This window comes from Leishmania major, chromosome 13 (genome assembly GCF_000002725.2).
Source record: "Leishmania major strain Friedlin complete genome, chromosome 13".
NCBI lineage: Eukaryota > Euglenozoa > Kinetoplastea > Trypanosomatida > Trypanosomatidae > Leishmania > Leishmania major.
Window position 1 is genome coordinate 239,652 of NC_007254.2, and position 15,996 is coordinate 255,647.

Sequence of the window (15,996 nt, forward strand, 5' to 3'; positions counted from 1 at the left end):
GGTGCCCGTTAACGAAGAGAAGTCACGCTGCATCTGCGTTGATATCTCCTCCTCCTCCCACCCGACATTAAAGTTTAGATGTCGCTCTCGCTGTAATATATGAGGAGGTGCACACACACGCATTCCCTTCTCGCGCGCTGCCATGCCTACCGGCCTGAGGCGGAGTTGCCATAGGGGTTTGCCTCCCACATCACCCAGTCGCCACTGTGCTCGCGCGTGGACGAATTCTGTGGCCCTCCTGCATGCAATGGCGGTGGTGCTTGCGGCGCGGACGCGCTCTCCGCGGTGTTGTTCGGCGACGCCTGCATCACACGCGCCTCAGTGTAGCGCGTCGCCATGGCACGCACCCGGTCGGCGACCGAGTGCGGCACATCGCAGGCTTCCTCCCATTCCTCCACAGCGGACGCCAGGCGGGTCTGAGAGGCTACAGCTGACACGTCGCTGCTTGGCGTCTCCAACGGCCATGATTTCGGCGTGACCGCCTTCTTTGCCGGCTGGGGGGCGTCGTTGTCAGCGTCCTCCATCAGCTCCTTCGCGAGATCCTCGAAATCGTCGTCCATGTGCGCGGCGCCGTCGAGGGTGTCAGCGTTGCCGGCTGTCAGCAGGTCGCTGACCGACTCCGCGATCAGCGACGGCGCCGTTGCCGCGCAGTCGAAGGTGGAGGCGGCGGGGGCCTTGACTTGCGCCTGAGGCGGCGAGGTCGGCTCCTGTGGCGCGTCCTGCTCGAACTGCAGGCTGTCGTCGCTGCGCCGCATGCTCTGGTCATACTCCCGCTCCCACTGACCCAGTAGTGACTGCAGCATCGGGCTGAGCATGGAGGAGAAAGCCTGCAGCATGGGGTACTGCTGTTGCACGCCGCTGCTCTGCAGGAGTGTCTGCATAATGTTTGCCATGGCGGTTTGAAGGGCGCCGCTACCGCCTTCAAACCACCGTGCCGAGCGGCTGAGGACCATGCCAACGTAGCGCACCACGATATTGCGTAGGTCCCGACTCCACTCCGCCGCGTTTGCCGAGCTGCGGGAGAGGTGCTGCATGACAGACACGTAGAAGTGCTCGAGGTAGCGCGGAAGCTCCTGCCGGAACATCTCCACGCGCTGGGACGCTTCCGCAACGGTCCTCCCGGCACTCGTGGCCGCTGCCGTCTGCTGCGTCATCAGGTTCTGCACAGCCGACATGCTTAGGATACGCTCGCTGAGCTGCCTCGCCTCGTTCTGGACCACATGCACCACAGCAGCCGGCGACTCGTCCGTTCCATTGAGCCGCCGTCGCACCTGCTCCTGCAATGGCACCCGCAGGTTCGCGAGGACGTTGTAGTTGCCCGCTGCCAGTTGCATCAGCTGCGGCATTCCCAGCGTTGCCAGCACGGTGCTCATGGCTTCGTTGATCCATGGCGTCTGCGTGTCACTCGCAGAGGAGGCGCTGGTGTTGTTCGCCTGGAAGGCGGTCGTGGTGCGCGGTTGCTGCTGCTGCTGCTGCTGCTCCTGCCGCGTGGGCTGGCGATAGCTGTTACGATCTGTGGTGTCCGCCTGCAGCGTCGCATGCCCTACTGGGATCTGCGTAGAGAGCCGCTGCAGACGCTCCGGCATGGTGTCCAGCTCCTCTGGCGTGCAGTGCACATGGATGTGCACAACCGTTGATTGCTGCTGCGGGTACTGCGGGGGCGACATCGACGGCGCTGCGTTGCCCACAAACACATCCATGCGTGGTGGCGAGGCAGCTGTGGTGAAGTGAAAAGTGGGCTGCGGGGCAGCACCACCCGCAGCAGCGGCAGGAGCAGGAGCAGGAGCAGCTGGTGGCTGCGGTGCAGCCGGGGAAGGTGTGGAGGCCTCGCGTTGCCCTGGCGCTGCGGCGTCCGCCGAGGCACCTGCACCCGTGCCACCAGGGGCTGGGCCTGCTGGTGCCACCGTCTCACCCACTGTTTCCGCTGGCGTAGCACCTGCGGTGAATGGCTGCTGCTGCTGCTGCTGCTGCGACTGTTGAGCACCCGCATTACCGTTCAGCGAGTTGGAAAGGACGGATGAGATCAGCCACGGCAGCTGCGAAGTAAAGGCGTTTACGGTGGCAGCCACCGCAGGGTTGGCCGCTGCCGCTGCTGCTGCATCGCTACCACTACCACCGGCAATGCCAGCGGCAGCCGTGCCGTCGCTCCTCGGCACGTTCGAGCCCATCTCATAAGAGAAGGTCATGTGCGGACTGTTGTCTGACGCTGGAGGGGTTGCCGATGGCATCGACGCCCCCTGCGCCGCCGTCTGCTGATGCTGCTGAAAGGCAGTGGAGATGGAGCTGGCGATTGTAGAGGCAAAAGGCTGCCAAGAGAAGCCGCCCCCTGACACGTAGTTGTAGCCGCTGTTGCCCGCCGTACCAAAGGAGAACTGAGGCATTGTGAACTGGTGTTGTTGGTTCGGGGCAGCGCTGTGCTCTTCACCGCCTCCGTTGTTGCCACCCTCCGGCTGACGGGGCTGCACAACAATGTGCACGGTGCTGCCCTCCTCCACACCGTAGCTGGTCACCGAGTTGGCGTCCTGCATCAGTCGTCCGCGGTATAGCAGGCGGATGCTGTGCGTCGCGGCGTCGATGTTAAACCTGACCATGAGGCTGTTGCGTAGCTCCGCCACGGTGAGACCTTCCAAGACGACGACATCGTCGCTGTTGTACGGGGCGGTGCCTCGGACCTGGATGCGCATCTGGCGTGTGGAGGGCGGTGAGAGAGGGGGCACAGACGACACGCGGGACAAGAAAGAACGAAGAGCGAAGGCAAGAAATATGCCGACCGAAGGGGCAGAGGTCGGCTAATGCGGCTGAGCACACGCACACGCTGGAACGCGGGAGGGAGAGCCGCAAGCCAACGAAAGGAAAGGTGCTCGGGGAAGATAGAGGGAGTGGGTGGGTGAGTGGGGGTTGTGGAGCGTCGCGTTGTGCACACACAGGTATGTACACGTGCGTCTGGATATACGGTCGATGGATAGGCGAAGGTGTGTGTATATGTGGGCGCGCGTGCGTGTGTGGAGGGACGGGGGAGGGAGGGCGGGACGTTGAATGTATGAGAGGGCGATGGCACTGGTGACGTCGGCGCGGCGAAAGAGGGCGGGTGGTAGTGGGTTCTCGCCCTCCTCCGGCCTCCAGCCTCGCGAGAGGAGAGCCACTGCAGTGTGTTTGCGCCGCCGCCTCACTACCGAAGGATTTTCGGCTGCAGGCGCGTCCCTGGTCAAGGGCACCGACAGGAGCAAGAGGTGCGAGATAGTCGCACGCCGCAGAGAGAGGCACGCAACGCATCGTGGGCGTGTGCCTCAGAAGAATGGTTCGGCGAGGTGCGGAGGCCGACAACATGAGCACGATTGTAGTGCAGAGGGGTATGCGCGTGTGCGTGCTGCCGTGAGACGCAGCGGACAGGACAGGAAGAGAAGGCACCCATACACAGACAACATGCGCAGACAGCAAGGTCAGTGAGAGGGAGGGTCCATGCTGAGGAGTGCCTGCCTCAACGCAGCAGCGCAACGCATGAAAGACACAGAGGGGAGGGGGGGGCGGCGGCCGGTGAAGTGGATGAGTGGGTGGCAGTGATGAACCGTCAGATGCACGCGGCACGCTACGACCCGCTAGGTCTGCCTACTGCAGTGACGCACGTTCGTAGAGTTTGCGCGTTTTGTAGTTGCGCACCTCACGCGGTGTCGAAGGGATGCGCCAGAGCAGGAAGACGGCGATCAGGCACATCACGTACTCCATCACCACGCAGTAAAAGACGACGAAGCGCCCCTTGTTCGGCACTCTCTCCAGCCCTGCCACAGCAAGGCTCACGCCGCGATTCAGGTTTGCGGCTGCTGCCGCGGCCGCGCTGCCGCCGCTCCTCAGCTCCACCCTGCCACTGGTGCGTTGCTTGCCTAGCGTGCCGGTCGCAGCGAAGTACTCGGGGAACCACCGCACCGTCTGGTGGGAAGTGATGGCTAGCAGAAACGTGTTCGTGATGACGGCGACGATGACACAGCCGCGCATGATGCCGCACCACGTCGCGTTCTGCTGCACCCCCAGCCGCGGCACCGGTCGGCGCATGACGTAGCACATCTTGAACAGGTGGGAGCGAACCTCGATGATGTTCGACAGCAGCGCCACGAAGGACGCGAGCGGGTAGGCGGTGGCAAAGAGCAGGATGTACCCGAACTGGATCAGCATCTCAATGAAGTCCATGTGGATGTCGTAGAGGTCCAGCATCTCATCCGCCTCGTCCAGCGGCGAGTCGCTGCTGCCGCCGTGCGCGCTGCGCCGCAGGGATGCGGGGGCGGACGGCGACGCCCCAGACGGCGTTGACGAGGCATCGCCGCCGCTGGCGCGGAAAAGGCGGCACACCACGCGGCGGCGATGCGTCACAGCAAACGGAATGACGGTGTGGCTCATCATCCGACTTAGAACGGCAACGTAGAACATCGACCGAAGGTGGGCAGACAGCTCCGCGACGCGGCAGCGCCCAAAGGCGATGAAGAACAACTTGCCGTACGAGTTCACAAACTCGAAAGCAGCTCGTTTCAGCGTCAGGGAGCGCATGTACTCGCCGCGGTAGCGGTTGTTCTCCATGCGCGTCAGGTACTTGGCCAAGTCAGTGAAGATGAAGCTCAGCGCGCCAATGCACACGGAGTATGCGAGCGGCGGGAGTATCGCCGCGATGGGGTGCGCCGTCTTATCCAGCAGGCCGCCATCCACCGCGAGGCGCCGCAGAAACGGTATGGCCAGACGACTCGCCGGGTCGGTGACCATCCCGTCGAGGTTGAGCGAGCACACCATAAGCCCCAGCGTGCCGCCCATGAAGAGGGCGACAATGCCCCAGGTGAGTGATTGTGCGGCAGTCAACCGATACCACGCCGGGTAGCACAACTGCGGCCCCCCGGTCACGGGGTCCGCCCCCGGCGTGCCGCAAAAGTCGTGACGCAGCTCGTCCTTTCTCTCGTGCTGAAACAGGTGGTACCGCATGCACAGCGCACTGCAGCGCCGTTCCCACATCTTGATGCACAGTACGCTGCCAATGATCATGATCGTGCTAAAGAGCGGCAGCAAAGCCACGTCTAGGCAGTGCTGCACGGTGCGGCGGAGAGTGATTGAGGAGGAGGAGGCAGCCGGCACGAGCACCGCCGCGGCGGCGGTGTCGGGCGCCGGACGCAGGGAGCTCAGCATAGACACCAGCACCCCCAGCAGACCCGCCCCCAACAGCCACCGCGCGTAGTGGTTCATCCAGGCGTAGTAGAACATGACCTCCTCGCCGAGGTAACTGGCGACGGCGTCCTCGGAAATGGTCAGCCACCCCGTCAGAGAGCACGCGGACCAGACAGAGCACCACAGCGCGTCACGAGTGGCGCTGTCGTGGGCGGGGAAGCGCGCGATCGTCTCGAGGTCCGCCGGGACGACCGGGGTGGCGCCACCGTGCAGGAGGTCGCCGAGAACGCGGTGCAGCAGTCGCTGCCGGTGCGCGTCCGTCCACTCGGCATACGCCTGCGGAAACGGTGGATCGATGAGCAGGGAGCGGAGGTGCTCCTGCTGCCGTGCGTGCGCCTGGAAGAAGTGCTCAGCAAGGTTTCTGTGCACCGAGACGTGAATAGACACCTTGTGTAAGGCAAACGGGACCAGCTCTACACGGAAGCACTGCGGCACCGAGTACCGCGATGGGGCTCCTGCCTCCGCCGGTCTTTTGTGTGCGCGACTTGGGTGGGCCCGGAAGGAGTCCAGCGTCGTCGCATTTCCGGAGAGGGCGCTGCTCATCACGGATGTAGGTCCGCATCGGCCGGCCATGGGTGCTACCACCCGCTCCGACAAGAGCACCTGCAGCGCAGCGACCAGGTACTCCTTGATGGTCTCCTCGGACGTCAGCTCGATGCAGTATTGACATGACGGACATGGGCTGCCGGAGGCGCCGAGGGAGGCCGCGGGGATGATGGGAGCGCCGGTGATGTTGGCCTCCGAAAGCATGCGACGCAGCCGCGCGACCATTTCCGCCATCGCGGCCTGCCGCAGCGCCATGACCTTGTCTATCACGTCCGCAGCCACCTCCAGCGGCTTCGCAAGCGCGTTGTTTACCTCTCGCGTTCCGTGCGGCGTGGGCTTCACCACACCTAGTCGCTCATGCAGGTCCTTCACAATGTGATCGTAGTTGTGCGACTGCTGCCAGCGCTGCGCCGCCGCGACTTGCCGGGCTGTGAGGGCGACGTAGCTCGGCTGTCCGAGCTGCTGCCGTGCATCGGCTGCCACGGCAGCGAGCTCGTTTTTCGTGGGCCCTCGCGGCATCTCTGACGGTCCTCGGTCGGCATCGGGCAGACACGCCACAGAGGCATTCGGTGCCGTTAGCTCATGCCGTTGCCCCAGCAGAAGCGGCGCCTCCTCGTGCGGGGGAAGCGTGCGACCATCGCTCACGTCCACTCGACTGGAAAACGGCTGGGCTGCACACACGACCGACGTCCTTGTAGTGACGGAACAAGGCGCGTCACTCAGGAATGTCTGTATCGCTGCAGATGCACGCTTGCGCTGCTGCCGTTCAATCTTCGCCTTCTTGTCGGAGGCCGCCATCCACGGCTGCGAGGATGTGAACAAGTTTAGCAGCGGCTTCTCTGAGTCGCGTTGGTGCCTCTTGGGAGAGTTCGCGTTCCCTGTGGCGCCCACTGCACGACGTCCACTGGTGCCTGGGGCAGCCGTGTACGCGTTCATGACACCAGGCGCGCTCGTTGGCACTGATGGTGTTGAGCTGACCACCAGGCGCCGCCGCCGAAGCGTTCTTGGCGGTGCTGCTGCTGCTGCTGTCGCCACCGCCGCTGCTGCGGGCTTCGACGCCAGCGGCTTCGTTTGCACTGTCGTCATGATCGTGATGAAGCGTAAAAGACCGGGTTACGGGATATAGTGGTGAAGGAGAGGCGGGGTAGAGGGAGGGAGGGGGGGGCACAAGCAGAAGCCGATGCTCTGCTCCTGCTGAGCATGCACCGCTTCTCTACGGCGAACCAAACGACTGGCCGACTGTGGACGTGTGTCTGTAAACTACTTCTTTCGCAGTACACACCGTGCTGCCTGGACGTGTGCACTTGTGCTGATATCCTGCGGCTCGACGTGTGTGTGTGAGAGGGGGGGGGAAGTCCGTGGGTGGGACGGAGGCGGGCCGTTGCTTCCGCATACCAGAAGTACCGCCGACCACAAGAGCGGCTGCGCTGTGCCAACGAGGCGCGCGCGCGCGTGCACACGCGCTGACAGTGACAGCGTCAGATAAAGCAGCGATAGAATGAGATATCAAGACGCGCGAGGACGGAGGGGGAAGGGGGGATTCGGTGCGCGCTGCCGCGGGTCCAAAGCATAATCACATGGAATGCGGAAAAAAGAGGCACGGAAGAGAGAGGAGAGAGGGACGGTGAGCGACAGAGGTCGATCCAACTCCTGCTGGAGGCAGTGTGTGTGTGTGTGTGTGTGTGGGGTGGGGTGGGGACTTCCTCCGGAGGCGTGGGTAGTGAACGTAGCGAGAGAGAAGGGACCATGAGGTTAGTGGGGCCGCTTCTCACAGACTATCACTACGAGAAGCAGCGCTGATGGGCTGAAGGAGGATCTCGCCTGCGGTGGACCGCCCTAAGAAGAAAGAGGGAGACACCATCGTCCACTCACCGCGTCGCCCACCGTCATGCCCTGAGAACGGGGTGCGAGGATGGATGCAATGAGCCCAGTGACGGTGTGCCATGCAGAGACGGGTACGCACTCGCTTGCCAGCGTCGGCAGCAATGCAAGGCCAAAAGGTAAGGAGTAGTAGAGGGCGGGAGGGTTCGCCGTCGAAAGCACTGATGTGGCTGCCGTGGCGGTGATGCCGAGGCATAGGTGAGACAGCGAACGATTCGCGTGCCACACACACACACACACACACACACACACACACACACAGCAGAGATGGATCGAGTGCGCGCCACCAGGTTCCCCTGCACACCGCTGTGTGTGTGTGTGTGTGTGTGTCGATGATCCCGGAGTTGCCGTTCGTGTTATGCAATGGTGCCGCAGCGCGCGGTGTACGATACAGTCACAGATGCAGATGTATGTGAGCGTGCGTGCGTGTGTCGCCATGCACCCCCCCTCCCCCCGCTGACGCGCACACAAACGGTGCCGCACGCACAAGGAAGCGACAGCTTGCGGCCTGCCTTTAGTCAAGGTCAAAGTCAAACTTGATCTTGGACGCCAACGCCTGGACCTCTTCGATCCTCATGGCGACCTCGTCGTTCATCCAGCCCAGCTCGCGCAGCAGCGTGTCCGCCTCCTTCACCATCATCTCCCCAAGATTCAGCTGGGGCATCATGAGCAGACCCCCAAAGTCAACGGAGTAGCGGATACGGCGCTCGCCGCTGCTGAGACGGTTCACGATATAGTGAAGCTGCAGCGACGGACGCAGCCGCTTGAATTCGCTCAGCGGCGCCTCCTCTTCCTCTGGCCAGTGCGGAAACAAGTCCGCATGCGACTGACCAGCGATGGACTGCCGGAACGCCTCCGCGTCCTCCGACTTGAGCGCCTCGGAAAAACGATCATGCATGCCTTCCTCGTAGTGCAAGCGACCAAAGAAGGACTTTTCCCACTGCTGACGCACCTGTCGGCGCTGTTGCGCCGTGGCGGAGCCCATGCCATAGAGGCGTTCGTCCTGCTCCCGCTGCTGCTGTGAGGATGCCGTGGAGGACGAGGATGTGCCGCCATTGTTACAGCTGCCGCCCGCTGCGCCGCCGTGAGCCTGCGTGCCATCCGCGCCAGCTCCAGCGCCATCACGCGGTGCCGAAGAGCCCTTCTCGTAGAAGGAGTGGCGGTGAAACATCTGCTGCTGCTGCTGGAAATGATTGTAGCTGCCTCGTGCGCTGTCCGCTGACGACGACGACGCAGAGCCGCTACTGCGGTGGCGCACGGATGACGATATCGCTTGTGGAGCATGAGTGCAGCGCGAGCGCCGCAGAGAGTCTGCTGTTGCCGCTACAGCAGTGACGACGCCTCTAGGAGGCGGTATCGACCCGCGACGAGCTAACGCCAGGTGCATGGTAGCTCTGACTTGAAGACTATGGGACAGGATGGCTGAGATGAAGGGATGAGGAGAGGGGTTTTATGGCGTTACAGCACTTGGGGAACGACACAGAGATACAGAGAGACCCACGGCCGCCGAGGGCGCACGCCTCCGTTAGAGACGAGCGAATGAAGCCGTGGACGAGGTCGACCCGCACGTGTCCTGCACCACCACCACCACACCGACGCACAGATCGGGATAAGCAGACAGAGGCGCGCGCGCAGGATGCAGGTTTGTCGTATTTCCGTCTTCGTGCTCTTAGGCATCTTTTCGTTGCACACACACACACACACGCACACACACACACAGAGAGAGGCATGTACTTGCACATGTAGCCAGGGAGAGAGAGAGAGTGGACCACAAGAGACTTAAGCAAACCTGATCACGCACTCTCACACCCTTGCACTCCAGTCAATTGGACAGCGGCGGTCGATACATGTTTTTCCGCCCTCCCCCCCCTCCCACAAACCCGCACGTTCCTGCATTTCCCACATCTCAGAGGTGTCCCAGCTGCGAGCGTCATGCTCGTGGCTGCAATGACTCACCGATCTGGCGACACACGTGCCCCACGCGGAGCAGACGCGGCGCTACTCACCACGGGGCATCTGCGTGAGAGGAGGTAGAGGAGCGGCGTCGAGTGTGTCATGTACGACTGTGCGACACGTGTGTGTGTGTGTGTCCCTCTTGTCACCGACACCGCCGGCACAGAGGCGCTCACTCCTTTCTGCTGCCGGCGCCGTCACTGTCACTGTCGTCGGAGAAGTCACCTGTGGCGACCTCCTTCTCGTTCGTTCGCGCGCTGCCGTCCTTCTGCTGCCGCTGCGGCTGCGCGTGCTTCCCCCAGTACACGGTATCACTCACCTGCACCACATCACCCGTAACGGTCGCGAACAAGAAGGCCCTGCCGGATCCATCCGAGTCGCAGATCTCGTGGTACACGATGCGGTGCTTCAGTAGCGCGTTGCCACCCATAAGCCGCACAAGGGCCTGCACCACGCACACGATCTCCGTCTCCGCACGCTGGAAGAACATGTTGAGGCCGTCACCGGTGTCGGTGTCGTAGTCTTCGCGGATGAAGTGCTGCGAGAGGCGGCCGAGGTAACGGACGATGGAGCGGCCGGCAACGTAGTCGAGCGGGGTAAAGAGCACTACAGGGATGAACATCTGTAGCTGCGATATATCCTTCGGCAGGCGCGCTGCGGGGTTGCAGTAGTTGGCGTCGCGGGCAGCGGCAGTCATGGAGGATGGGTTACTAGCCGTGCCACCAACGGACATGAGCGACCTGCTGTTTTCCTCGCCCGCCCTGACCGAGGCATCCGACACAGTGGATGAGGATAGCCACTGCCGCTGCTGCTGCTGCATTCGCCGATCTCCTGTGCCACCACCGGTGGCGCGGTCGACGAGGCTCTTGATGGACTGCCCGGTTGCCCGGACAAAGGCGTTCCAGCGCCGCGTCAGCGAGTTTGTGCGCGAGCCACGGCTGTCACGGTACTCGGCGTAGGTTGAGGTGTGTCGCACCGGGGCGGCGGTGTCCTCCGACACGGCGGTGGCGACGCCGCTCCACACGCGCGGCGGTGGCACGGTGATGTCCTGCACGTACGGCATGGTGAAGGGCGCGTTGCTGGTGGTGAACAGTCGCCGCGCGTCAATGTACGCCGGTCCCGAGTCAACTGTCGCCAGCACGGAACTCATCGCTAGCATGCTGCACATAGAGTTCGCTGTATATGCCGCAAGTGGCTGCGGCATCGATGGCAACGCCGGGTTCTGCGACGACGCCGTCTGCATTGCTGCAGCAGCAGCGACTGCGGGCCCGCCCAACGAGGTGGTGACGATGTTGTTGCTCGCGGCATCCACCATCAGAGGGGAAAGCACGGGCGTGTTCGGTTTCCACCGCAGGTAAGGCGTTGCCTTGCCAGAGGCGACAGCGTTGGCGGTCATGATGGGAGTTGCACCAGCGGGGCGCTGCCCCGCCGCGGAAGCGCCGCCGTGGTTGCTCTGGGTGGCCTGACTCGGATACTGCTGTTGCTGTTGCTGCTGGTATTGCCGCAGCCCCGACAGGGACTCCATTGTGTAATGCATGCACACGCGAAAGGCGCGATCCTCGAGCTGGCGAAGCTGCTGTGCGCCAGCACTGCTGGCCACCATCACACAGCCCTCGAGTCGCAGCTGCAGGTCGGCGCTGTTCGGCACAAACATCATCTCCACTCGCAAGTTCACAACACACAGCCGCAGCGGCTGCCCGGTGCGCATCGCCATGCGACATGCCCGGTGCACAAAGGCGCGCTTGGCGTCCGCACAGTATTCGTTGAGAAGTCGCGTTGTGAGCGCCATGCGACCGGCTGCGGCACCACCCCCACCGGCGCTCATGCCGTCTCCACCACTGGCTGCCGCGGACGCAGGGTCACTACAGTTTTGGTAAGCACCGCTGCTACCCATGACGCTGGCTCCAAGCACGCTTCTGCTTCGCGTGACGCCGTAGGAACTAAGACCGCCGCTCGTGTTGACACTGCCCATCAGCGCGGCCGCCCCAGTGCCACCGCCGCCGCCGACGGGCAAGGTCGACGCACGCGAGTAGCGCCGGTACAACACGATGCGTTTCTGCCAGTCAAAGGCGTTTGCGCTGTCCGGCACGTACGGCAGCGTAAGCAGCACCCCATCCTCGAAGTTTGTCGCGTCCACCATGCCCAGCATCATGTCCGCCTCCTCGACATCGTCGATCTTGACCACGTAGTCGCGTGCCTTTGTGCGCACGCCGCCGCTGGTTGTGCGCCATTCATCGGCCGGCGCGTAAACGTCCTCGTCCGTCACGCTCGACTCCGTCAGCACCCAAGAATGCAAAGACGCCTTTGACGGGGATGTGCTGAGGGTACGGCTGCTGGTGCTGCTGCTGCTGGACGAGGAGTGGGACGAGCTGTACGGGCGGGAAGATGACGTCACAGCAGAGGGAGAGGGCGATCGTGACTTGGGCAACGTGGCTCCTCGTGAGGGAGAGCCTGGGGTGGCGCCAGCTCTCCTGCTAGCGCCAGCTGCCGCTGCTCCTGCTACTGCGACAGCCGGGGCACATGTGCTCGCGTGCCGCGTGCGACGGTGTCGACGCCGCTTCTGAGCCGGCGCGGCCGCGGCTTCGCGGCTCTGGCTGCTGTGCAGCGACTCGATTCCAGATGTCGTCGACGGAAGCGCTTCTGTCTCTGAGGGGGACCGCGAAGGGCCACGCGACGGCGATGACGAGCCACGGTTGCCTCGCCCGCGCTTGCCGCGCGCACGATGGCGCCGACGTCGACGGCGATACCGCTTGCACCGCTTAAATGAGGAGGAAGACGAGGAGTCGGTGTGTGAGGTTGACGACGTCGATAAAGAGCGAACGGTGAGGGCGGCGCTGGACGCCTTCGTGCCGGCGGAGCCGATGCCACGAACGTCGTCTCTAGACCCACCACCGCGCAACCCCGCTGCCGCCACCGCCGGCGCCGGCACCGCCCCGTCGGCGCCTGGCATCGCAGACGACTGCGCTGCAGCAGCAGGCCTTGAAGAACAGCTGCTGGAGGACGAGGAGGACGAAGTGCTTCGACTGCTGCTGGAGTGTGCAGTGTTGCGGCGGCGTCGACGTGAGGCGATCACGTCGCGAAGCTTCACCACACTCTCCTTGTGCGCGATCTGCTGGTCCACCACGGTCACACGAGGCAGCCGCGGCACGGGCAGGCCCGCCAAGCGACAGCCCGACCCTGTCAGCATGCCGATAATGGCGTCGTGCCCAACAACGATGGAGACCCGGAGCGAGAAGCACGCGTTCAGCTGCTGCAGGCGGAGGTTAAAGAGAAGCTGCTTGTGCAAGGCGAACTCGATGAAGGGAAGCGCCTGCGACACTGCCATGGCGAGCTCGACCCCCTTCACGTTTGCCTTTGGCTTCGACACGGCCACCTGCACAAGCCGCGGTGGCGCCTCGCAGTTCAGCTCGACGGGCAGCGTGCACGCAGCCAGCAGCACGTCCGGAACGGGTTTGTTGTGGCAGATGCTGCAGACGTAGTGCATGAGAAGATCGCCAACTTCGCCGGCGAGGAAGCCCAGGCCGCCCTTCCGACGCGATCCTTCATAGAGGTGCAGAAGGGCGCAGTTGCGCTTGGACGCGAGGCGCTGCTTCTGCCAGGAGAAAAGGTGCTCGGGACCGGCACGCAGCGATGCGGCGGACATGTCCAGCATCACCGCCGTGCCATACAAGGAAAGCAGAACGACGTCTTCGTGATACTGCGTCTCTTCTTCATAGCCTAGCACGGTGTTGCAGTGGAACGCGCGGGCGTTGGCACGCAGCTCCTCGCGCAGCTCCATCCACCACGCATCCCGTTCCTGCGAGATTATCTGCCGCGACTTGACCCGCGAGACAATCTTCACGGAGCGGGCGCAGATGTAGCCGCCAATGTGGTGGATAGAACCGGCGGGAAGGTCCTTGACGGTGAGCATCGATATAATGACACGCGCTGGCGGGCCACCACCAGCTGCGGCGCCGCTTGCAGCGATAAGAGCGTTCGTCATTGGTGGCGCGGTCGCTGGGGTAGCTGCGACGGTCGCCACCGCGGTGTCGGTGGGGCCGCTCCGCATCATCAGGTTCGCATGGGACGGCTGCTGCTGCTGCACGAGCGCGTCGGGGAGCATGGGTATGGTGGCGTCCACAGAGGACGCCACGAAGCTGCGGCTGAAGGGCGGAGATAAGCGCTGAGCACTTGTGGCGAGAGTGAGGGCAGTCTGCGAGTGGTGGCGCGTTGTAGAGTTCGCACTCTGCGCCCCAGCTAGAGCGGAAGCTTGCGCGGCTGCACCGAGGCCCGCCCCGCCACCCCCATTGTCGAGCGACAGCAGCGGCACGCCTGAGCCGTCGACTTCGTCGCCTGTCGCCATGGCACTCACGTACGTCTCTGGTGTTGATCGCGGCGACTGGACTGCTGTCGGCGCCACTGCCTCCTTGCTTGAGAGCGGCGTACTTGCCCATGAGGCGGCGGCCACAGCTTGGCCAGACTGCTGCTGCTGCTGTGCCGAGGTGCCGAGTCGCAAGGTGCAGGCGGACATGGGGGGAGGCAGGTGATCATGGGCGGTCATGGGAGTGGAGGAGGCGTTGGGCGTTGGCAGGGGTAGCGGCAGAGCCGCCATTGTGTTGCTCAGTGCGATGAGGTCCGCTGACTGCGTCGGCCCCGATGGGGTGGCCGGAGTGGAGGTGCCACCGGCGTTCCCGTCCACTCCTCCGTTGCTCAGGATTGGCGACAAGCCGTACGGCGGCAGCGCGGGACTGTGCGACCGAGGTGGCGCCGCTGCCATCGACGCACTGGGGAATTCCCCCTGATACGCTGCCATCATGCTCGACCGGATGTAGCGCGACTTCCCGCGCAGCAACGCCTCCATCTCGCGCTGGTCAACGTACTTCACACGCGACACCACACACGGCGTGCCGTATGCCCGAACGATAATACCGTTCGGCTCCATGTCGAACTCCTCCACGTAACCAAGCACTGCGTTGCATTGCAGCTCGACCACCTTGCGCGCGAGTTGCCGTCGCACCTTGCCGCTGAGTTTGAAGAGCTGAATAACTCGGGCATCGTTGATGCTACGGCTGCTGCGCAGGTTTGTGAAACGCACGTGCTCGGGGTCGGCCTTGACGATGAGCTCCTCCATCATGCTGTGCGTCGACTCCACACGAAACACCGCCGGGTCGAGTCGCCAGACGCTAAACACAAATATGCCCTCTTCCTCAGCGGCCAGCGTCGGGTGATCTACGCGGGCCGCCCGCAGCGGATCCAAGTCCTGCTCCACCAGAAAAGGAAACAGCGCCGGCGAAGGAAGAGGCAGCGGCACCGCGGGGCTTTCCACTGCCGCAGCGGCTGCCATGGCCACCGCTGCCTCCGTTGTTGTGGCGCCAGATGGACCTGCAAACAAGACCGACGGGTCATAGCGCGCGAAGTTCGCACTGCTGTTCATGGGGGCAGCGCTGACGTTGTTGTTCGCCAGGCTGAAGCTCGCACCGGCGAGGGACGGTACGTCTGCGCCCGCTTCCAACGTGCCGCCGCTGACGTTGTGCGAGGGGGCGTGCCACGGCACCTTGGACGAGCGCCGCTCGCTTGTCAGCTTCCGTGAAGTCGATCGGTGCTTGCGGTGGCGATGGTGGTGGTGGCCAGAGTCAGCTGCCGAAAGCCCGACGCTCACGTTTTTGTTGACGTTGACGCTGCTGGCAGAGGCCCTACACGGCTCATTGACGCGGCCTCGTGGGCCATGCTCAAAGCTTGCCACGTGGTTGCCGCTGCTGCTTGTGGGTGCGACACAGCTGCTCTGCGTCGTCGCTGCGTTCAAACCAGGCGCCGAGGTCACCATTGAGAAGCTGACACTGGTTTCGTTCGTGCGGGGGCTGCTGTTTGCCTGTTGAGCGTGGCCACCGTTGCCGCCTGGTACGGCGGCCGCCAGCGAAGACGAGCGCTCGGCGACGCGGGGGTCAAGCCGTCGCACGTACCGCTCCGGCAGCGCCGGCGCCAGCGGGTTTTCGGCTGCGTGGAACTTGATGCGGATGGTAAGACGGATGTCGCCGTGGAGCCCGGCGCCAGAGTCTAGCAGCGGGAACCACCCTGACACCACCGGGTTGGCGCGGTAGATGATGCTGTTGCAATCCAGCAGTACCATGCCGACAATGTCGTCGCGGCTGATGATGTCGTGGTCGTACACGCGGATCTCCAGCGGGTCCTCTTGCAGCACAAGCAGATCGGCGGTGTCGAAGCGCACGTCGTGCTCCCAGACCGGGTTTCGGGTGAGATGGGCAATGTCGGTAGTGTGCTCCATGTCGTCGAGCTTCACCACGACGTACGGGTCGGCCAGTCCGGTCGCCCGGTCCATGATTGGGAGGTCACGCGCTTCATGGACGGTCACCTTCAAGGTGGCCATAACGTACGAGCAAGGGAAGGAAAACCCGAGAGGCGCAAGAGCGAGTGAAAGTG

The 15,996-nt window shown here is 63.7% G+C and overlaps 4 protein-coding genes across 4 annotated transcripts; all 4 read right to left on the minus strand.

The window, feature by feature from the left end:
• Positions 1-146: 146 nt before the first annotated feature.
• On the minus strand, positions 147-2,684 carry LMJF_13_0730 (ubiquitin-like protein; the record flags this gene model as incomplete). Its single annotated transcript, XM_001681765.1, has 1 exon — positions 147-2,684. The coding sequence occupies one exon, from the start codon at positions 2,682-2,684 to the stop codon at positions 147-149; it is 2,538 nt and encodes an 845-aa protein (XP_001681817.1).
• A 922-nt stretch (positions 2,685-3,606) lies between these two features.
• On the minus strand, positions 3,607-6,543 carry LMJF_13_0740 (hypothetical protein; the record flags this gene model as incomplete). The annotated part of the gene is made up of 1 exon (XM_001681766.1): positions 3,607-6,543. The coding sequence occupies one exon, from the start codon at positions 6,541-6,543 to the stop codon at positions 3,607-3,609; it is 2,937 nt and encodes a 978-aa protein (XP_001681818.1).
• A 1,597-nt stretch (positions 6,544-8,140) lies between these two features.
• Positions 8,141-8,797, minus strand: LMJF_13_0750 (conserved hypothetical protein; the record flags this gene model as incomplete). Its single annotated transcript, XM_001681767.1, has 1 exon — positions 8,141-8,797. The coding sequence occupies one exon, from the start codon at positions 8,795-8,797 to the stop codon at positions 8,141-8,143; it is 657 nt and encodes a 218-aa protein (XP_001681819.1).
• Positions 8,798-9,751: 954 nt separating this feature from the next.
• LMJF_13_0760 (conserved hypothetical protein) lies at positions 9,752-15,943 on the minus strand (the record flags this gene model as incomplete). The annotated part of the gene is made up of 1 exon (XM_001681768.1): positions 9,752-15,943. One exon carries the CDS (start codon positions 15,941-15,943, stop codon positions 9,752-9,754), a length of 6,192 nt encoding a protein of 2,063 aa, XP_001681820.1.
• Between the last annotated feature and the right edge of the window lie 53 nt (positions 15,944-15,996).